The 20745-nt window shown below is 52.9% G+C and overlaps 7 protein-coding genes across 7 annotated transcripts; 4 read left to right on the forward strand and 3 right to left on the reverse strand.

Annotated features, from left to right (window-relative positions):
- Positions 1–950: 950 nt before the first annotated feature.
- BU25DRAFT_492712 (5-oxoprolinase) lies at positions 951–5206 on the reverse strand (the record flags this gene model as incomplete). Its single annotated transcript, XM_033711661.1, has 3 exons — positions 5152–5206; positions 2654–5105; positions 951–2608 (listed from the first exon to the last, which is right to left on the reverse strand). The coding sequence occupies exons 1-3, from the start codon at positions 5197–5199 to the stop codon at positions 951–953; spliced, it is 4158 nt and encodes a 1385-aa protein (XP_033560016.1). The 5' UTR covers positions 5200–5206.
- Positions 5207–6327: 1121 nt separating this feature from the next.
- Positions 6328–7068, forward strand: BU25DRAFT_112017 (uncharacterized protein). Its single transcript, XM_033700353.1, has 2 exons — positions 6328–6680; positions 6752–7068. The coding sequence occupies exons 1-2, from the start codon at positions 6576–6578 to the stop codon at positions 6968–6970; spliced, it is 324 nt and encodes a 107-aa protein (XP_033560017.1). The 5' UTR covers positions 6328–6575; the 3' UTR covers positions 6971–7068.
- Positions 7069–7745: 677 nt separating this feature from the next.
- BU25DRAFT_412472 (uncharacterized protein) lies at positions 7746–9525 on the forward strand. Its single transcript, XM_033706799.1, has 2 exons — positions 7746–8332; positions 8390–9525. The coding sequence occupies exons 1-2, from the start codon at positions 7861–7863 to the stop codon at positions 9157–9159; spliced, it is 1242 nt and encodes a 413-aa protein (XP_033560018.1). The 5' UTR covers positions 7746–7860; the 3' UTR covers positions 9160–9525.
- A 2246-nt stretch (positions 9526–11771) lies between these two features.
- Positions 11772–13831, forward strand: BU25DRAFT_112066 (general substrate transporter). The gene is made up of 2 exons (XM_033700354.1): positions 11772–12275; positions 12324–13831. The coding sequence occupies exons 1-2, from the start codon at positions 11968–11970 to the stop codon at positions 13723–13725; spliced, it is 1710 nt and encodes a 569-aa protein (XP_033560019.1). The 5' UTR covers positions 11772–11967; the 3' UTR covers positions 13726–13831.
- Positions 13831–15715, reverse strand: BU25DRAFT_112075 (glycosyltransferase family 8 protein). The gene is made up of 2 exons (XM_033700355.1): positions 15480–15715; positions 13831–15434 (listed from the first exon to the last, which is right to left on the reverse strand). Exon 2 carries the CDS (start codon positions 15227–15229, stop codon positions 13937–13939), a length of 1293 nt encoding a protein of 430 aa, XP_033560020.1. The 5' UTR covers positions 15230–15434; positions 15480–15715; the 3' UTR covers positions 13831–13936.
- A 172-nt stretch (positions 15716–15887) lies between these two features.
- On the reverse strand, positions 15888–17421 carry BU25DRAFT_345527 (uncharacterized protein; the record flags this gene model as incomplete). The annotated part of the gene is made up of 2 exons (XM_033703051.1): positions 15888–16684; positions 16734–17421. 2 exons carry the CDS (start codon positions 17419–17421, stop codon positions 15888–15890), a joined length of 1485 nt encoding a protein of 494 aa, XP_033560021.1.
- An 867-nt stretch (positions 17422–18288) lies between these two features.
- Positions 18289–19513, forward strand: BU25DRAFT_345167 (glycosyltransferase family 32 protein; the record flags this gene model as incomplete). Its single annotated transcript, XM_033703030.1, has 2 exons — positions 18289–19374; positions 19427–19513. 2 exons carry the CDS (start codon positions 18289–18291, stop codon positions 19511–19513), a joined length of 1173 nt encoding a protein of 390 aa, XP_033560022.1.
- Positions 19514–20745: the final 1232 nt, after the last annotated feature.

Below are 20745 nucleotides of genomic sequence, written 5' to 3' on the forward strand. Positions count from 1 at the left end.
GACTTCCTGCCGACATGCGCAACAAAATCTATACCTTTGCTGATTGGGTGTATTCTTCACCTAAGCTCTCCAATGCTTCCGCCGCATTGTCGCTCCACTTTGTCATCCAGACCGTCGACAATCATGCGATGGGTGTGCATGGTCACTACCGACAATACATCGCAGTTGTTAGATGACAGGTGAGCGCCATGCATCAACAACGTACGAGCTGGAGATATAGACAAAGACACGGCGGTACTACTACCACCTGATTTTCGGCTGCTTCTTATTGTCTCTGGTCATGATGCGCCAGTTCTGACTGTATGTTCTTATGATCGAGATGCTGGGGCTGTGGAAGTCGTAAACTGGAAGCTCGACTTAGTCCGTGCGCTTACTGCGCATGCGGACATTTACGAAACGGACGCTAAGGTTACTCAGCAGTGTTGGCCGGCGCTCAATGAGTTTTGGGAACCTGGAATCTAGTAGTTTGACTGCGACAGAGTTGACTCAGAGACCAGGTGGACCTATGTGCACTGTGGTCTGAGAATATACTTGAGCGAGACTTGGCTCTGGAGGTTGACTCAAAGATCGGGTAGGAAGGGAAGTTGATGTGATGTGCGCGACGATCGTGGGTCTGCTTACTGGGCTGGGCTGGGCTGGGCAGGGCAGGGTTAGGGCGATAGCGACGGAAAGAGCGGCGATTTTGGTTTTGTCTTCTTGTCTGGTGGTTTGTTCGGGTGGAGGATGGCGTTGATATTCTTCGGGGGACGGTACTGACACTTTTTACATTCGGTAGATACTCAAGCAATCAAGAGTATTCATCTCACAACGATCGCCCCATAATCCTTCCTACGCTACGATCAGCAGTTGCTGGCAAAGTACGCTGCATAATCGTCTTGCGTTCACGATCTAAATTGCAATAGACACTTGTTTTTTGCATCGTGTGTACCACTGCAATCCTACTGTATCATTTATGCAGACGCCTCCCCAGTAGCCTGCCTCTCAGCCACACTCCCGCCCCTCCACGCCGCCTTTGGATCCTTCTTATCCTCCACCCTACTCTCCTCCCCTTCCTTACCCCACCCACCGCCGCCAGGGGTGTGGATGATAATGCGCTCCCCGGGCTGCATACTCGCCGTATTCTTCGCGCCGAGGTTGATGAACCGATACTCTACATCCTCGTTCCCAGCATCCTTCAAACTGATGTCCTGGATGCCAGCCGTCTTCGCGTCGGTATCCTCCGTCGGCTTCTTAGAATCGGAGTTCTTGTCAATCATTTTGCGGTTCACTTTGCGCGCCCAGATATTCAACCCGCACGCGGCGTCCCCACCGCCCTCCATGCCGTAGGGATGGTACACTCGCCGCTCACTCAGGATCGAAACTTGCACTGGGATGCGGAACTCGATATCCCTGATCACTCCTTCGCCGCCAATATGCATACCCCTCCCTGCACTCCCTTGTCGCAAGGAGAACTCGCGCAGCAGCACAGGGTATCGCCGCTCAAAGACTTCCGAGTCCGTGATGCGTGTGTTGGTCATGTGTGTGTGTACACCGTTTGTCCCGTTCCACGTCGGTCCTGCACCCGAACCACCCGCGATGGTCTCGTAGTATCCGAATCCCTTGGTCTCTTTGCGCGGGCTGCCGCCCTCGCCGCTGGACAGCCCGCCAAAGCCGAAGGTCAGGTTGTTCGTGTCGCCCTGGCTCGCTGCGCAGGCGCGGAACGCTTTAAGCACGACGTCGGTAACGCGCTGGGAGGTTAGCACGTTGCCGCCCACCACCGCTGCGTTGTCAGATGGCGAGAGGAAGGATTTTTTAGGGATCAGGACGTGGATTGGTTTCAGGCAGCCTTGATTTAAAGGAATGTCTTCGCTGATTAGACAGCGTAGGCAGTAGATTATTGCGCTGTAGGTTACAGCTTCGGGCGCGTTGATGTTGCCGTAGACTTCTGGACCGGTGCCGCTGAAGTCAAACACGGCCTCGCCCTCTTCTGCGTCGATGGTGACTTTGAGTCGAATCGGGGAGCCGTCGTCCATGAACTCCTCGGCGGACAGGTCCTGGCCTTCGAAGCGCTTGTAGACTCCTTTGAGCAGCTGGCGCACGGAGGATTCGGCGTTGGCTTGGATGTTGGTCATGTAGAATTTGACGACTTGCTCGCCGTAGTCAGACATGAGGGTGCTGATTAGGTTGATGCCCTTTTGGTTGGCGGCGATCTGGGCTTTCAGGTCGCTGAGATTGTCGCTCAGACAGCGGGTGCCGGAGCATCCTGGGTACTGGGCAGGTTCTTCTGAGAGCAGCTCGATGATGCGCTTCTCGTTGAAGTGGCCTTCTGAGACAAGCTTTTCGCTCTTGATTGCGGCGCCTTCTTGGTAGAGCTCTTTCGACGAGGGAGGCATGGAACCGGGCAGGATACCGCCAATGTCAGCGTGATGGGCTCGAGAAGCGACGTAGAAGATGATGTTGTCGCCGCTGAAGGCCGGAGTGATGACAGTAATGTCGGGCAAGTGTGTGCCACCAAACATTGGGTGGTTGGACACAAGGACATCGCCCTTCTTGAGCTTGCCTTTCCAAATTGTGGCTTGTTTTCGGACGCAAGTGGACATACTGCCGAGATGAACGGGCAAATGGGGTGCTGCGCAATGTCAGTCGAGCTTCTCTTATCTTACGCGTTACCTACCGTTGGCTACAAGCCCACCCTCGGCGTCAAAAAGCGCACACGAGTAGTCGAGACGCTCCTTGACGTTCGTTGATACACTTGTCTTCTGCAAGGCGCGACCCATCTGCTCTGCAATGGCCATGAACCTATGAGCAAAGATACTCAGCAGGATTGGATCCACTTCTTTCGTGCTGATCTCTTTCTCGCTACCATCGCTCTCGCCGATGTTGATCACGACGTGAGTGTGGATGACCAATGCTGATGCGCCAGGAGTAACAACGATCGTCTGAGTGCCATCTGCAATGATCGCCGGACCCTTGATGCGGTCGCCGACTTCAAGGTCCTCAAGCTTGTAGACTGAAGTATCTTGCCGACCACCTTCGAAAAAAACCTTGCGCGTGTCGTATCGCTTCTCATCCTTAGATAGATCATTGGGCTTGATCTCCTTGAGCTGCTGGTCGACGGTCTTCTCGAGGCCTTCAAATGTCTTTCCGATGCCTCGAGCACGCACATCGTCAACGATGATGTCGCGGTCTGGCAAGGTGAAGCCAAACTCCTGTTCGTGCTGCTTGACGAAGGCTTTACCGAATGCCCAGTCATCACCATCGTACTCCTTCTCGGCTTCTTCTTTGGTCGGCTTGATGATCATAAGAGCAGATTCGGTGCCACGGTAGCGCAGATTGAGGTACTCTTCAAAGTGGACACTGTGCTCGTCGAAGCCCTGGCCTTTCAATGTCTCGGTAGACTTTGATTTGAGATCTCCCATCTTCTTTTGCAGGTATTGACGTACTTCTTGGTCGTCAGACCAAACCTTCGACTCTGGCTCTTGTCGCTCGTCTACAACATCTGCTAGCGCCATTCCGTATGCTGACAACACTGAAGAGTACCTATGAACGAGAATCTGTGATATGCCGAGCGCTTCGGCAATAGCGACAGCATGCTGTCCACCAGCTCCACCGAACGTCGCTAGCCTGTGCTTTGATGTGTCGTGTCCTCGTGCCTCAGTCAAACTGCGGATGGGTCGAGTCATTGTCTCGTTAGCGATCTTGATGAAGCCATTGGCGATGTCGTCCAGCGACATCTCCTTCTCCTTGCTGCCTCCTGCTACCTCCTTATTGATCTGTTCGGCCAGCTCTTTGAACAGCTTCTCACTCGCATCTGCATCGAGACCCTCATCTTCGTTCTTGCCGAAGATCTTAGGGAAAAAGTCAGGTAACAAGCGGCCGAGGAACAAGTTCGCGTCAGTGATAGTCAGTGGACCACCCTTGCGGTAACATGCCGGACCTGGGTGAGCACTAGCAGACTCAGGGCCAACAACGAACAAGCCATTCTTCCAGAACAATCGTGAGCCGCCGCCTGCCGCCACTGTGTTGATGTCAAGTTGCGGTGACTGGATAGTAACGCCAGCGGTAGTGGTCTCGAAGACGTGATCGTAGCGTCCAGCGCCGTATCTGCTCACGTCCGTACTTGTGCCACCCATATCGAAGCCAATGACAGGTGTCTTGGTCTCTGGATCGTACGATGTCAGCGCATAGCCAACGACACCACCAGCAGGACCAGACAGAATAGCCTTCAGCCCAGAGAAGATGTCAACGTCTACCAGACCGCCATCAGACTGCATGAACTCGCAGCGTGCGCCCTTGGTACCCTCGTCACGTTTCACGCTCTCTGACCCTAGACCGCCCTGGAAGCCCTTGGAGAAGCCGTCGATGTATTTGCGGATAGCAGGGGTGAGGTATGCATCTGCGCAGGCCGAGGTCGCTCTGGGCACAAGCTTGATCATGGGCATAAGCGCGTGACTTAGACTGACGTGCTCGAAGCCTATGTCCTTAGCGATCTTTCCAACTAGGGCCTCATGGTGAGGGTACGTGTATCCGTGCATCAGACACACAGCGATGCTCTTGATGCCGCTGTCGTACACCTCCTGCAGCTGCGTCCTAACGGCGTCCTCCTGCGGGCGCTGCAGAATGCGCACCGTCTCGCCAGACAGACCCTTGACGAGATCAGCGTTCGCGCCTGCCTCTTCTATGCTCTTGGCGTCGGTCTGGTTGCGCTCCGGATCCTCAGCGTAATCTTCCAGCGTCACACGCTCATTAATCTCGACGACGCGCTTATACAGCACCTCGGGCTTTCGGATGTCAAGCGCAAAGATGTTGGGGCGGCTCTGATTGCCAATCTCCAGGCAGTCCTTGAAGCCCTTGGTGACGACCATAGCCATGTCCTCGCCCTTGCGCTCCAGCAGGGCGTTAGTTGCCACGGTGGTGCCCATGCGTATGCTCTCGATCTTGGTTGTGTCGAGGGGCTGCCCGCGCGGGATTTCGGTGCCCGTGAAGCGCTCCAGCAGGCGGCGAATGCCTTCGAGCGGCGCGTCGTCGTAGTTGGCAGGGTCGACCGACAGCAGCTTGATGACCACGTCGTCTTCCATCTTGCCGGACCCGGGGTTGCCCACGCAGTCTGTGAAGGTGCCCCCGCGCTGAGCCGTCAGTTCTATCACAATCTACATAGCATGTTGTTCTTACGTCTATCGCGATGCGGATACCCCGCCCCTCTTTCTTGACGTCTGCCATGCTGAAGCTCAATGTGCAGCTTCGCGTGTGTATGGTCTAAAAGCTCACTCCGGCAAAGCTTCTATGGGACACAGAACATCTGATAGTGCAGACAATGAGCAAAATGACGCAGTGGTTAGCAATCCATCTCGCATTTAGTCCGAACACTCCGTTGCGTGCGATAGGCGCAGGAGTGGGGTTGCCAACGTCTTCTGCCCCGCGTCGCGCCTGCCATCCCAACTCCGTTATTGCTGCCGCATCGCTAGCGACGAGGAGCTTGAGCCTCATTGCTGATATTTGAGCTTTCTTCATTCTGTACTTTGTTAGCGATGGTGTCGCTCGCTGCTGCAAAACTCATACAATAGCTTGCAGGGTCATTGCCAGACCGACTCTGCTCTCCACACGTCTTTGAAGCAACCGCCGATATCGGCCATTCCTTCAAGATCTCCGTCGATAGCAGCATTTACTAATCGCAATCGCCAACGGTATGCGTGGACAAGCCATGGTCGAGTCTTCGGCGTACTCAGCTCTATGCATCTCAAAAGAGCTGGACAAGATACGAAGCAACTGGCCAGTTGGGGTAAGAGGGAAAAGCCCGCGGACCTCTAAAGGTGTTGCGGCCAAAGTCCAGCGCCGTCTCGCATCTAACAAGTTCCACCTTGAACCAATGGGTATGAGCTTTTATTCATCAAGCAACGATTCGGACTCGATTGATTGGTATAACGTCCTACGTGAACGGTTCGGACTTCTCCACGAGTGGATTCAAGGAAATCCCCGAATGGCACCCCGTCACCTTCACATGGCCTCGGTCCATTCATGTGTCGCGAGCATGCAGCTTGACCGCACTTTTGTTGCACCACTGCACGTCGGAGCCTTCCTGAAGCGAGCGCCTCTTCCGTGAATCTGGGGAATCAAGCTTCCCCGCATTACACCAAGACCATCCATGCAAGGGTCCAGCATGGCTCACGGCATGGCCCAGGGTTACTGTGACAGTCTGCTTCACGCTTGTAGGCTTTTGCAACTAGCCGATACTTTCCAGCAGTGCCGTCTGTATGGCACGCCTGCCGAATCCTGATCAATAGTCTGTTTTCACTATGGCTTCCCAATTTTGCTGTCACGGTTTCCCCTCACGATCATCCAAATTTTTATCACTTCGCCGACGAGCCGAGCGTGAAGTATTGACTTGTGACAGTCGTTGCCTGTCAGGAGTAGAGAGCGGTGGGGAGTTGACCACGACAACGTATCGGACATCTGACTTCTTCGAGTAGTGTCACACTGAACAGATCGATACTCAACAAGGCGTTCTGAACCATATAAGTTGAACGCAATCCAGCAGAGTTATCGCACCATCAGCATCTTAGCCACTCAAGCAACGATCACAGCCTCTTCCAGTCACCATGAAGACCTCTACGATCCTCGCCATCATCTCCTTCCTCTTCGCCTCCTCAGTCACTGCGCAGACAGCTTGCAGCCCAGTCGCTTCTGCAATCCCAACTTGCGGAGTACGATAACCCTCCCCTTCATCCACTATTCACTCAGCCTTCAATGTCAGACAACCTGACATCCTACACAGGTTCCATGCATCGCCTCCGCCGCCTCTGCTGCAGGCTGCGGTAGCGGCGACTATCGCTGCCGCTGCTCCAGCTCCTCTGTCATTCAGGCCTCGGCCCAAGGCTGCGTCATCAGCAATTGCGGCATCGCTACTGCTCTGCAAGTTCAGGCTTCTGGTCAGGCTGTCTGCGCTTGCGTTGCTACTGCTACGGGCAACTTGATGGAGCCAACTGCGGTCTAGAAGGTCTTGGTATTGTTCACGGTATTGGTGACTGTATTGGTGATTGGGGAATAACTCCTTTGTCTGGCAGTCGGTAAACCACCAATCTGATACATGCGAGTTACTTGTTTGCTACTCCGTTCCGTGCTACTTGTCAGATTGATGTGAGGCTGACGGGCGTATACACATGCTACACGACACTGTCTCTGCGCAACGATGACCGCTTCACGAACATGTCATGCAGTAGCTTGTTTCTGTTCTCGCCATTACAATCGATCTGGTCAGGTCGCTCATGTCAAGCTCACCTCCTCCAGCGTCGGATATCGTGAACGACCGGCTACCAGTTCGCGAGTGGCGGGAATATGCGGAGGCTGGCCGCTATCGCACGCTATCCCACCATGCTAACTACAATCAAGCTAGCTCATGACATCACCGTGCTTTCCTGCCTTTGCAACATGCACCCGCAGCACACGACGTGAAACTTGCGGTCAGCATAGCGGCAACCCTCACAGTAATGCGCGTAATACGCAGCAATCAAACGCCATGTTTTTTCCGCTGCGGCGATCCTTCATCATGGGGCCCGCCACGCGCACAACCGCGCACGACCCCTTCCGAGCGTGAGCGTCATCTGTCGTGAATTGCACATCTTCCTTTCTTCCTCTCCAGTCACAGCATCACACGTCTTGTCAGTGTAACCAGCTACGTGAGGGTGCATTTCGAGTGCAAGTCATTATTCCTGGGCGCGCATCGCCTTCATCCTTCATTATTTTCTACATATACCCAGCGACTTTGTCCTTGAACACCTCGCCGCCGGCTCCCATTAGACCTCTTCCCACAATACTCTTCTTGTGCGTGCATTCCACATCGTAACTCAGCACCACAATATCTGCTGTGGTCATGAACTACGCATCATGGATCGAAGAAAAGAACCTCAAGGTAAAGGCCAAGCCGGGGCAGATTTGCTGCCCAAGATAATGCCGCCTACGGTCGACGCTTACCCCGGTTTTCAGAAAACCTTCATTTGCGCCACGCTCGCATCGACGCTCGTGGGCACCTTCACGGCGTCCATGGGACTCTGGGAGCGTGTTCATGATCGCAGAGAAGCGCATAAGCAAAAACAGAGAGATTCGAAGCAGGATGGCGAGATCAAGCAGCTGCGCGAACAGTTTGAGGAAGCGCAGAAGAAGTCTCAGGGGAGACAGGAGGAGATTGATCGTTTGAGGAATGGTGGTGGTGAGCGTGATGGAGGCGGGAGAGGAGGCAGATACCGCGACGATTACCGCGACGATGTTGGCGAGAGCTTCGAGAGAAACGGCATGATGATCCAGAGGATGTACGACGACATGTACGGGCGAATGGGCAATCGATTCGCACGCGGAGACGGTACGTCAATCATATCTCCCACGTCACCCTAAAGTCCAGCTTACTGACTTCCACAAGCCATAACCGAAAACCAACTTCAAGCCCAAATCATTGCCCTCCAACAAACCGTCATAACCGTCCTCCAAGACGCCCTCTACAATGACCGCCAACTAACCCGCGCCGACATGGCCAAACTAGTCGCAGCCTCCAACTCCGCGCGCGAAGGCTCTCTCAAAGCCTTGCAAGACCAACAACAACGCCTCTCTTCAGGCTCCTCGAACCGCTCCCCCTCCCCCCAACGCTCCATCGCCGCGCCACCAAAACGCTCCTCGACATCCCTCGTCGACATTCCAGACACACTATACTGCAGATACAGTCTCGATCTACAATACATCCCCAACAAACCCCTCGCGGCCTCCATGGCGCCCGGCGGGAGCTGCGAGTGCCCCGCATGCGGTCTTCGTCTCGACGTGACGGGCGAGGATTTCTGGATGATCGGCAAACGCACACCCTTGACCATCATCGAAAAGGGGTACGAGACCGATATCATGGAGACGCGCGAATTCAGGCTTGGGCAGCGGTTTGCAGTCAAGTGCCATACGCCGGATGGCGAGTATGCGTGTGTGATTTGCAGTCGGAATAGGGATGTGGATGCGATTTGTCGCAATGTGGAGAGCCTTGTTAAGCATGTTGGGACGTATCATGAGGTGGAGGAGTTGGAGAGGGAGGTAGATTTGAGGGAGACGGTGGTTGTGGATAAGAGGAGGCTGTCACTTCCTGCGCCGCCGCGGGAGGGGAGTCCGCTTGTGAGGGAGAGGGATGTCGTTGAGATGAGGGGGTATAGATGATTGTCCACATGTTTTGGTTCGACGCACGTTTGATGGTATTGGGCGGCATTTGAGATGTTATAGCGTGGCGTCTTGAAGATATGGGCTGCTTGGAAACATGGTGTTGGTTGAGATTAGGGTTTTGGGTTGCACAACGAGCATGTTCACGACGCATGAATACACGATTTACGACCTACAAAACTTTATATGAATTGGTTCGAGTCAGTGCTCTCTCATGGTTCTTTTTTCATGGCTTTGCGTCCTGGACTTGACTGTGAAGCTCGTTAGCGCGCCAGGTTCGCGGTTCGTCGAGAGCGGTACATGCTTCGCACATGTGCAAGGTCCTCTCGTATATCACACTTTCATGCGCACATCAGTGTTGTGGTGGTTGCTGCGAATTTCTAAATGTGTTCGGGACATGGTGCAAAAGGCGAAACGGACACAAGGTGCACTCTTAGCTGTGCCAATGCAAGTAGGCTAAGGTTGAAACACAACATCAAATCCCACTTATAATTCTGAATGCAGTGCAGTTCTCTCTCATCACCACGAGTGTTTTATTTGGTATCTTATTTCAGGACACATACACCGAGTCACCCTGCCTCCTTGTCCGTACAGAATCACTGGCCTATGAAAGCATTTCTCTGAAAGTAGAGCCTGCAATACGTGTATCTCCTAGATTTTGAACTAATAATACCACAGTTAGATATCGTATCGCTTGCTTACGAGGTTGAAATCTGGAGACTGTGTACTTGCAGCTCGCGCTGCATCGGAAGGCGTACCGGTTGTGGGCAGGAAGGAGCGGCATCCACAATTCGGAGGACGGTGACCGCCATACTGACATGAAAGTACAACAGCGGCCCACCCATAAATCCTTGGCTGTATGTAATCATAGTACTGATGTGCCGTTCCCTCCACAGAGAGGTGAGCGCAGTCGAGAATAAGCGGTAATAGGAAAGGGCTCTCCCCCAACCCTGATTCTTTCAATGACGGTGGGCTATCAACAACCCAAACAGTTTCAACGCAATACGACTACGTTCACATGCGGCTGGAAGAACTCTCGTCCAGTGCAGCCTGACATCTTCCACAGATAGCGCTAACACAAATACAGACTAGTAATTTCCACGCGACACCTCCACGCCCAAAGCTTTCTCCACACTCCTCCGCTTTCCTCCGCGACGAAATGAACACTTGTGAGGCAGCGTCGCCAAAATTTTGCTTGACGACTGTATCAACTGGTCAATTGAAGCAGTCACCAACTATTATTGAACACCGCATTCAAAACGATACTTTCTAGTGTATCACGACATGAATCTCTCCATTACTGTCTGGTCTACAAGTCCTAGGCATCCGACATGTTCGCGTGTGCCCAAGATGACTTCCGTCTATGTGACCGAACTATGCTGATCTCGGCAACCCAACCGCCAGGTTACGATTCACGGCCCGTACAACGTCGTTGGAGAGGCTTCCCAAACTGTTACCTCTTGGTCATGTGAATCGCTTATTGGTGGAAGACCACTTAGTCTGGGGCTCCCACCCTCCACAGTCCGGAGTAATGCAGTCCGGAGCAAGAGTATAAGAGGGCCTGGACCCCCATGGGGCAGCGCTGATTTCTGGTTCTTCGAGTGCCTCAGGCTGCACAGGATGTCACAAGCTGCAGTGTCTGCGTGGGCTCTTCGCCGCAAATTATTGTGGCTCGTCGTGAAAAGGCACGCTGCAAGACTTGGGCGTACAGTGGAATGAACACGATGGTAAGTCTATCCCGCATTTGTCCCCATACCTATGTCTCCTCTTTATGCAGTGCGTACCCCCCGCTAACAGAGTGAGCAGCACAAGCGAGACCGTCCCACCATGAGCCTTGCGGATTTTTGAGGCCATCACCCCATCGTACGAAGTCAGTTGAATATCGTCATCCGGTTCCTCTTCGGTTGTCGACAACGCCCGAGTTTTGTCCCGAGGACAGAGATTGCGCGCAAAACTAGCAGCTACTGCTCCACCACGGCCCTCTTTTTCGAAACCACGAAGAATTTTCTTCAGGATTTTCGCCACACCGTTGTTCCCTGCGCAAGCTGCTGACCACTAGTGATGCAACCTCGGAACCAGCAATGAGGCTCTGCGGGTGCTAAGTCGCCGCTTCTCGGTCAAGATCGGCGCTCACAACCAACCACTGCCAAGTCACTCCACCGCGACACTCGACCTTTCGGGAGACACGGACGTGGGATGCTCGGCACAAGCATTTCAACAATATTGTCCGATCACCGAACCGCAGAGCCTCACGTTGTTGGCCCACCTCATCACCCGCATTCGTGGGTGACTCCGCTGCAGAGAAGTTTGTCTGGAGATGAAATGCTCAGGGAGCTGTGCCCATGGGCCTCCATGTATTGGAAAGCGTGGGGCGTATAACGTACAATCGTGCCCGTGCTGCCGACATTCCCTCATGTTGCCCGGTCACAAGCTGAGGCAAATTTGTTTACCGGCCAAGTATCCGGCCCTGGAGCGTCCGTGAGCGAGAGCTTCGACAACATCCAGCATGGAATTACATCATACAGCCCCATTGTTCGTGGTCTTACTCGATCGAGTCGCGATACTAAGGAAGAAATGAAGCCCCGGCTGCAAGATTGAAATTGACAGCGGGGCTCCACTCTAAGCAGGCCATCACACGACATAAGTTCTCCTCAAAACCCGCATTCCAGCTTCCTTCTCCAGTTCTTCCCCATCGACTCCTCCAACGATTTGCGTTGCCTGCAAAAGATACAGTCTTTGTCTGTACTCGGCAGTTCTATTACTTTTATCATTTTAATATAGGACTCCGTGTCCACCTACACGCTCATCATGCGTTTGTTTGGCAATAAGGCCACCGAGGAGGTGGCTCAGAAGGGAACTCCTGAGTCTTCGACTCCTGCTGAGACCCCCATGAGGACTGTCTCCCCTACCAGGGATGAGGCTGCCATCGAGCCCCAGGGCCGTGTTCCTGCTGTTGCTGTCATTCTTGGAGCGATCGCCAGTATTGGTGGCTTCATGTTCGGTTATGAGTCTGGACAGATCTCTGGTTTCCTCCAGATGTCTGATTTCCTGGAGAGGTTTGGCGAGAACGGCGAGTTCTCTGCTATCCGCCAGGGTACCATTGTCGGTCTGCTCTGGTAAGCATTAACGAACCCGAATTATTGACTTATCTAACATTTTGACAGTATTGGTACTCTGTTTGGTTGCTTGATCTCGGCTCCTCTTGCTGACACGTTCGGTCGTCGTCTGACCATCTCCGGTTCCGCTTTCTTCTACATTGTCGGTGTGATCATCGAGATCACCAGCGAGCGCTCCTGGGTTCAGTTTGTCATGGGTCGTTTCACTGCCGGTCTCGGTATCGGAGCCCTGTCCACTGTCGTCCCTATGTATCAGTCCGAATCGATCCCCAAGCGTATTCGTGGTGCAACTGTCAGTTCCTACCAACTGCTCATCACCCTCGGTATCTGGACTGCATACATGGTCAATTACGGCACATCGAAGGACTACTCCAACGATGCTCAGTGGCGCATTCCCAACGGACTGTCTGCTCTCTGGGCCATCATCTTGGGTAGCACCATCCTCCTCATGCCCGAGTCGCCACGTTACGCATACCGCATGGGCCGCATTGACGAAGCTCGCGTTAACATGGCTCGTTTGAACGGTGTCGACCCCAATAGTGCCTTCATCGACAATGAAATTCGCGAGATCGAGGAGAAGCTCACTGCCGAGAAGTCTGGCGGTGACCACCCATGGCACGAGATCTTCACTGGTCCTCGCATGCTGTACCGCACTATTCTGGGTATGGTCCTCCAGGCTGGTCAGCAGCTTACTGGCGCCAACTACTTCTTCTACTACGGAACCACCATCTTCGCCGCTACCGGTCTCGAGAACCCCTACGTCACCTCCATCATCCTTGGTACCGTTAATGTCGTCGCTACCCTCGGTGGTCTCTGGGTCGTCGAGAACGTCGGCCGTCGCACGGCCATGATGGCGGGTGCCGCATGGATGTCCCTGTGCCTGTTCATCTACTCTTTCGTCGGGCACTTCATCTCAAATCCCGACGCCACCGGCACCCCCGTCCCCACCGCTACCGCCGGCAACGTCATGATCGTCTTCACTTGCCTGTTTATCGTCGGATTCGCGACTACCTGGGGTCCTCTCGTCTGGGCTATCGTCGGTGAACTGTACCCTGCCCGCTACCGCGCTATCTGCATGGCCACTGCCACCGCATCCAACTGGCTATTCAACTTCATTATCTCGTTCGTCTCGACCCTCATCACTGATCACATCGACTATTACTACGGTCTCATCTTCGCCGTTTCCTGCTTCCTTCTCTTCTGGGTTGTATACTTCTTCATGATCGAGTCTAAGGACCGTTCGCTTGAGGAGATTGATACCATGTACATACTCCACGTCAACCCCATCACCTCTGCCAAGTGGGACTCTTCCTCCCTGCAGAAGGATGGTCTTGTCGACACCGATCGTCTCCAGATGGGTCCTGGTGGACGCAGCTGGAGCAAGGCTGAGCAGGCGAACACTCGTGGTGGTGTTCTTGAGCCTGCGGAGCGCAACGAGCTTCAGGTCTGAGGGCTGCTTGTGAGGTAGGGGAATGAGAGAGATGTTGCATGATTGTTATGAGATTTAGTGGCATTGAGAGGATAGTAATATTGTATCAATACATTTTTCGAACACACTGGCGTGTCAAACATACCATTTGTCATCGTCAATTGAAAGGGACTTGATCGCTCTTGTTGTATGTGTACCAAAGTCTTCTGGTCTATAGCACGATTGCAGTCGATCAGCTTGCACTCTCTCCGTCTGCCCTTCTTACCGTTTCAAACTCTTCGCTCCCATAGAACTGCAACATCTCTTTCCAACTGTTATCCCACTCCTCTTTCCAAACCCCTCTCTGTGCTGCCCAAATCTTCTCATGCACAACCTTCATCCCCTTTTCGCCTTTCTCATCCGGGAAAAACGCACCATACTCCCTCTCCAGCATGCCTGGCGGATACGCCGAATTGATCCCAAACTGCCAGTTGAGAAACGCCTGCTCCGCCATCTTGACATCGTACTTATCAAACTTGAGATAGTTCTGCAGTAAGCGTTGATGCTGCTTGGAGTTGGGTGTGAACACCATACTCCCCACATTGATATCAGCGTCGAAGATCGAGTACGGATCATGCGGCACGCCGGCGAAAATATACGGCTCGCACACCAGCTCACCGCCGGGCAGGAAGTCGTCGAGTTGCATCTTCGACTCGATGCAGTTCCGCACTTTTTTGAGTGAGAACATATCATCTATAGGTGCTATGGGCAGCGCATCTGCGTCGAGAAATAAAATGCGGTCAAACTCTGTCTCGTTCCACATGTGCAGTTTCGCGAAGAGATCTTTCCACCGGTCGAGCACGCCCAGGTCGGTTGGGTTCCAGGGTAAGGGGGCGAGTTCGCGGACGATGGCGCCTGCGCCTGCTAGGAGAAGGCGTTGTTGCGAGGAGACGAAGTCGCCGACGAAGACAACAAAGGGGTGTTTGGAGGTCTTGGAGCGTGGGGACCAGAGGATGCGGTAAATTAGGGAATTGATGGCGAGAAAGTAGGGGTCCTCGATTGAGGGGTTTCGGGATGCAAAGAAGGTGGCATAGACGTATGATTTGGGTCCATTGGGGTTATAGTTGTGTGGCGCTTGTTTGCTCAGACTGGTAAAAGTGTTGACGGGCAGGTTGAGGGTGAGATCCTTCTGAAAGTCGAAATCGATGAATGAGGTGGGTGGTGTGCTAGTGCTCTCAATAGCCGGCAGTGGTGTCTCACTCGAGGTCGGTAGATTCAGTATACTTTTCGATGGCAGTAAACTAGATGTTGGCGGGAGCTTCCCCGATACTGTGACATCTTTCAATAGTGGTACTGGTGAAGACTTATCGCCCTCGTGACTTGAGTGCTGTTTTGGCAAGTCATGTGTATGTTGAGTGTTTGTTGATGGACCGGTATGTGAGTTAGCCGGACCGACGCTTAGTGACATAGACTCATACTGCGTGAAGAAGTACACGAGTCCCAAAAGGAGGAGAGTCGCTACTAGAAAGTGTCGTGGCCGCTTCATGGTGTCGGGTGGCCAGCAGCCTTTACGTGAGCATCCAAAGTGCCGGAGCTACGTACGCTCAACACGCTCCGCGGCAGTACCCATGTACCAAGCTCAAGACCAACTGTTAGGACGATGAAGTTGTGGTTCACGGTGTGTAGAGTAGCCTAGAGAAAGAACCAAAATGGCTGAGTGATCGGCGACATGTGAGCTCTTGTCCTGTAAGCTACTGAATGTAAGGAACATCACGACGAAGACCCCAGCCACTTACATTGACCGTGATGAAGACGGGTGAACACGGGCTCGAGTGTACAAGAACGGCCCCACCTCCGCCTTGAGGCTTCTGAAAGGTCGATTGTCGCTAAAGGTGCAAGGGCCCGCTACCCCGCATACTGGAACCCTATGTTCTTGGGGACAGTAGCGCCGGAACCAAGGCCCTATACAGTAAACCAATAAAAGATTGCGCGAGTTGTCACTCAGAACGTTGAACAGCCTCGCCGTGATGCTGCAGCGGCGGCGGCGGGCCTGACACTCCGAGGTACATGTGAACACACGTGAATGCGCATCATGCGAGCAATTATGTTGAGGCCAGGCATGAACGGAGATGTAGTTGAGTTTGTACCGTGATAATCGTATTGATGTCATTGAGAGTAAATAGAATTTGATTGCTGTATCGACTTTATCGCTTCAGTGATTGCGACTGTGGAGCCAGGGTTTGCTTGTAGAGCCAATTAGAGAACTTGACGCTTGGCTCGTCGAAAAGCTTCGTGACAACTTCCGCAACGTATAACGTGACCGGAAGGTTGATGAGTTGCACGGCCCAGAATGCTAACTCAAAGCCCATGGGTCCGTTCATGGTCAGAGGGAATATGCTGATCCACTGAGGGAAGTGCTTGTGTCCGTCTTTCTTGAAGCCCACAGCGGCATAAAGTCGATCGGCCAGCACGGAAATGACAATGCCGTGGACGAGGTAGAGTGCGAAGGAGATGCGTCCGAGATACTGACAGAAACGCGTCTCGAAGAACCGCTTGAGCCATGGTAGCCGAGGAATAGATGCGACAGTGAGAATAGCAGCCCAGGTGAGGTAGAACCATTTGGGATCCCAGACAGCCTGCGGCTTGAACATAAAAAGCCACGACCATCCCGGCGAGGAAGCAAGCAGGTTGCGATATTTATCTCCATCGGGAGACTCGCACGAGGGCACACCACCAAGATACATGGCGATGAGGAATAAGTGAAAGAAGATGAACTCCTTGAATCCCTCCAGTTTCGCAAGGAAGCGGGGTTCTTGATCGTCCTGAGCCAGAAGGTCGAGATCAGATAACAGCATGCCGCCCATGAACAAGGCACCATACCATCCGTCGACAACGTACAGAAAGTAGACGATTAGTGCGACTTCGCACCACAGCCTGGCATTCCTAGTGCATCTGGATAAAGCAGAAACTACGGTGTAGACGATTATCGACCCTTTGAACTCTGTACAGGCCATCAGTAAAGTAAACACATGAAGATGGTGTGGACTTACCAATCGGAATTGACCAGAGATGGCTATTGTATTTTTTTGTAAAGTCGAGGTTATCTCCAGTGAGAAACACGAAACTGTAGTTCTTGAAGGTTTGATACCACGTCTTGAACTCTTCGCCCCATGAATCCTTGCGTTCACCGAAATGAACGTAGATATTGGTCCAGTGCCGAATGATCATCCATGAGAGGCTGAAACCGATGACTGGGAGATAAAGGCGAAGCCATCGACGGAAGAGTGCAGAACCGACAGTGTCTGCTGATATCATGTGCTGGCCTTTCTGGATCGATCCCAGAGACTTGACAGAAAGGACGTAGCCAGAGATGACGAAGAAGATGGATACCGCGAAGTGTCCGCCTGAGAAGAAATGGCGGATAAAAGGTAGAGCTGCAAAGTAATGGCGACCTGCGTAGCCAAAAGAATTCTCGAACACCGAGTTCCCATGGATATCGTTCGCGTAAAGTTGGTTGTGGTGAAGGTATACTATGAATGCAGCAAAGCCTCGTAAACCGTCAAGCCACGCTGTGCGCTGCAACAGCTTCTTTGGGCTGCCCGGCCGTAGAGTAAGGAATTCTGGGCGGACAACATCAAGGCTCCAGCGGGTGGCTCGCACTGGCTTCCACGTTGCGCTGTCCAACCTGACGTCTTCCAGTTGGCCGTGGTCCAGTGGTCCTTCGATCTTCGTCGGCATGATTGAGGTTGAGTTTGGTCGTGTATAGGAAAATGCGTTCAGATTATGCGCCACCTCTGATAAGTAGTTCAAGGTCCCGCGTCTTTCAGACATTGCGTATGCTCATCACACTCCGAGCAGCGCCGCACATGCGCTAGTCAGTTTGGGAACTTCAACGCAACGAGCCCCTGTGCGACAGGGCGAACATCGGACTAAGCCTACCAACTGATCATGCATTGGAATGACTGCTCTTAGTGTATTGTTAAGAAGCCAAATGTAGTAGCAGGAACATGTTACCGGCCAACGAGCGTTGAGGCGATGGTCCCAGCCGAGGTGCCGAGGAGGCACGGCCCTCCGAAATTCAGCATGTTGTGAATGTCAAATTCGCGTGATGCGGGGAAGAAACTAATTTCGGGCCCACACTAACGGCAAGGCTTGGAGGGACGTTGTTGGGGATCACGAAGGACTGGTCAGGTACAAGGTCGCTGCAAGTGCGAGCCGGTTCACACCCTGAAACGTGCAAGTAAGCCGCTGCACGCACAGGGTTCACCCGTACAAGCTTTAGCTTGGTCGCCTTAGACTTCCTTCCTTCGCTCATTGGACCGAAGCAACGAATCAAGTCTGGACTACCCCTTCGGCGGTTGTCTTCTACGCTTTTAGCTTGTGATTATGACCTGTCGAGGATGTACGTACCAAGTCTGCATGTTTGTCCGGCCTCGGGAAGTCGACGATCAATGAGGCCAAGAAATATGGAGCGGTAAGGGTCGTGTGGCAGGGAACTCTTTAATGACGGGTGAGAGGCGTAGGTCCTGTAAATGTGTGATTAACCTCAGGATGCGCACTCGAACTTCCCGTCCACCTCCACTCAAGCTCCACCTTGCCAACAAGATGCCTACGCACTCCCCAATTGCCTCTCACTTCCGGAGCAGGTTCACTACACAAGTCAGGAGAGTCTTACCCGCATACCTCCTCATCATCTTCCTGGTCCTGTTCTTCACTAACTCATACTTCTTCACTGCTCCTGTTCGCGCTGCACACAAATACAGGCGGGAGAGGAAGTACCAACATCCAATTCAAGCAGAATTGAGCGTTATCCCTCGAAAGATCTGGCAGACCTGGAAGACTGGTCCTCTAGCTTTCGAGCAACGTGATTCGGATTCGGCGAAGACATGGCCAGCCAAGAATCCGAGTTATCGATACGAAGTCCTGACCGATGATAACGCCTTGGCGTATGTCGAATGGCATTACGGCGAACACGGCTTCAATCGCCCAGACATCGTCGCTCTGTATCGAGAGCTGGGTATTACTATCATCAAGGCCGATCTCCTGCGATATCTCGTCATGTATGCTGAAGGAGGAGTATATGCTGATATCGATGTCGAATGCCTCCGACCCGTCGAAAGGTTCATCCCTGAAAGGTACAACGAACACAAAGTCGATATGATCATTGGTGTGGAAATCGATGAGCCTGCGTTCATTGACCATCCTATCCTAGGCCCCAAGTGCAAGTCGTTCTGTCAATGGACCTTTGCAGCTAAGCCGCGATTGCCAGTCATGATGCGCTTGATCGAGAACATCCAGGAGTGGCTCCACGACCTTTCGAGGGAGAAGGGTGTTCCCATTGCGGAGCTTCAACTCGACTTCAACGAGGTCATCAGTGGGACGGGCCCTTCGGCTTTCACGAAAGCGGTGCTCGAGCAGATGACTGCACAAAACCACGGAAAGGAAGTAACATGGGACCCCTTCCACAACCTAGCAGAGTCCAGGCTTCAGAATGGGATACTAGTTCTGAACGTGGAGGCTTTCGCTGCAGGACAAGGCCACTCTGACTCAGGGAACCACGATTCGCGAGGCGCTCTCGTGAAGCACCACTACCACGCTTCTGGATGGCCTTCCCGTCACCCCCGCTATAGCCATGCCATGTACGGTGAGGTCGAACATTGCAATTGGAAGCCAGAATGCGTCGCGGAATGGGTAAGTTGCCTGCCAATCCATCTTTTGAAAGTTTGATTTTGACTCTGTACAGGACAAGAACGTTGCTGAATGGGACACGCTTGATAAGGAAGAGCAGGAGAAGCGACTGGCAGGTAGGCCGCCTCCACCACCTGCTTGACCCATCCAAAGTCCAGTGTTTACCTACTCATCGTTTGTGGTAGAAGTGCGACAATCCGTCAGCGATCGCGCACGTCGCCAGTGAGTCGAATGGGGACTGAATGAGCCAGCTGGAGGTGAGCTGAAGAGTTGAGAGTTGAGGATCGGATATAGATCTCGTTTGTTTCCTGGTTGCGATAGACGAAGTTCATGCGGCGTTGCGGTGTCAAGAGGAAAGAACTGCGCGGGGATATCATACCCTTTCATTATCACCGCCAGCACGCATACATTAATAAGAACGCGGATATACGAAAGCCGAACAGCCGAGAAGCTGGGGTTTTAGTTGCTTGGCTTGTGATGTTGACGGCGATGACAAGTACCTGCGGGACACAACGACAGCTACGGACAGTATGCCAAGGGTCTAACCAGATTCGAATTAGCAGAGTAATCTGCTCTTTTCCTCAGCCAGCCCTCTTTCAATCACCGTGGCACTTATCACATCGTCTGTTCTTTGTCCCAACTCTGCGGAACTCAATCCAACGGCCTTGCGAGTTGACTGCAACCGTACTTAGTACAGAACCTAGGTCAGTAAACCTGCCGCGCAGCGCTCTCGGCCACGTGCCTGTGTCGATCACTGTCTAGGTGATGGGCAGCTTCCAGTAGGCAAGGCGCAACAACGCGTCTCGGACCAAGACTACCTAAAGAACGTGTCTGGTGGGATGTCCGGTAACCATAAGAATGTTGAGCGGATGCTACGTCATGATTCTCCGGGTTGACAAAAACATTGAAGACAGCGAGCAAAACAGTGCTGAGCACCAGACAGGATGACGATCCCCAAATATATGGTGACTAGTTCACGATTTGCACGCTAGATATTGTCTTCTCTCTACCAATTAGCACATAAGCAAAAGAAACAACACGACCCCAGAGATCCACTTTATCTAGTACTGTAGAGCCGCATATTAGCGGTGCCCAAACGCTTTGCGAGTGCGAGTACGAAGGAGCTCGTTTTTTTTGGCCGATCACCGAACGCACAGGCCACCAAACATGATTGCAGTTCACAACGCCCATAGTAATCCTCACCAAAACAGTGAAATCAACACATTTTGCAATAATCTGACTATGTGAAGCTGCTGAAATACACCCGACCAACACCAACTTCTGGTCGACACCTATATTGTTCCCCAGGCCTCCTGGCATCCCAAATCCATCAGAATTCATCTCAGCACACTCCCAAGAGCCATTCCCTCCATT

This window comes from Macroventuria anomochaeta (genome assembly GCF_010093625.1).
Source record: "Macroventuria anomochaeta strain CBS 525.71 unplaced genomic scaffold BU25scaffold_24, whole genome shotgun sequence".
Taxonomy (NCBI): Eukaryota; Fungi; Ascomycota; class Dothideomycetes; order Pleosporales; family Didymellaceae; genus Macroventuria; species Macroventuria anomochaeta.

Excerpts from the sequence above, each read along its gene's own strand:
- BU25DRAFT_412472 (XM_033706799.1), top strand. The coding sequence starts at position 7,861 with ATGGATCGAAGAAAAGAACCTCAAGGTAAAGGCCAAGCCGGGGCAGAT. Across the intron at positions 8,333-8,389 it reads TCGATTCGCACGCGGAGACG|CCATAACCGAAAACCAACTT; the intron begins GTACGTCAATCA and ends GACTTCCACAAG.
- BU25DRAFT_112066 (XM_033700354.1), top strand. The coding sequence starts at position 11,968 with ATGCGTTTGTTTGGCAATAAGGCCACCGAGGAGGTGGCTCAGAAGGGA. Across the intron at positions 12,276-12,323 it reads ACCATTGTCGGTCTGCTCTG|TATTGGTACTCTGTTTGGTT; the intron begins GTAAGCATTAAC and ends ACATTTTGACAG.
- BU25DRAFT_112075 (XM_033700355.1), bottom strand. The coding sequence starts at position 15,229 with ATGAAGCGGCCACGACACTTTCTAGTAGCGACTCTCCTCCTTTTGGGA.
- BU25DRAFT_112017 (XM_033700353.1), top strand. The coding sequence starts at position 6,576 with ATGAAGACCTCTACGATCCTCGCCATCATCTCCTTCCTCTTCGCCTCC. Across the intron at positions 6,681-6,751 it reads CTGCAATCCCAACTTGCGGA|GTTCCATGCATCGCCTCCGC; the intron begins GTACGATAACCC and ends CATCCTACACAG.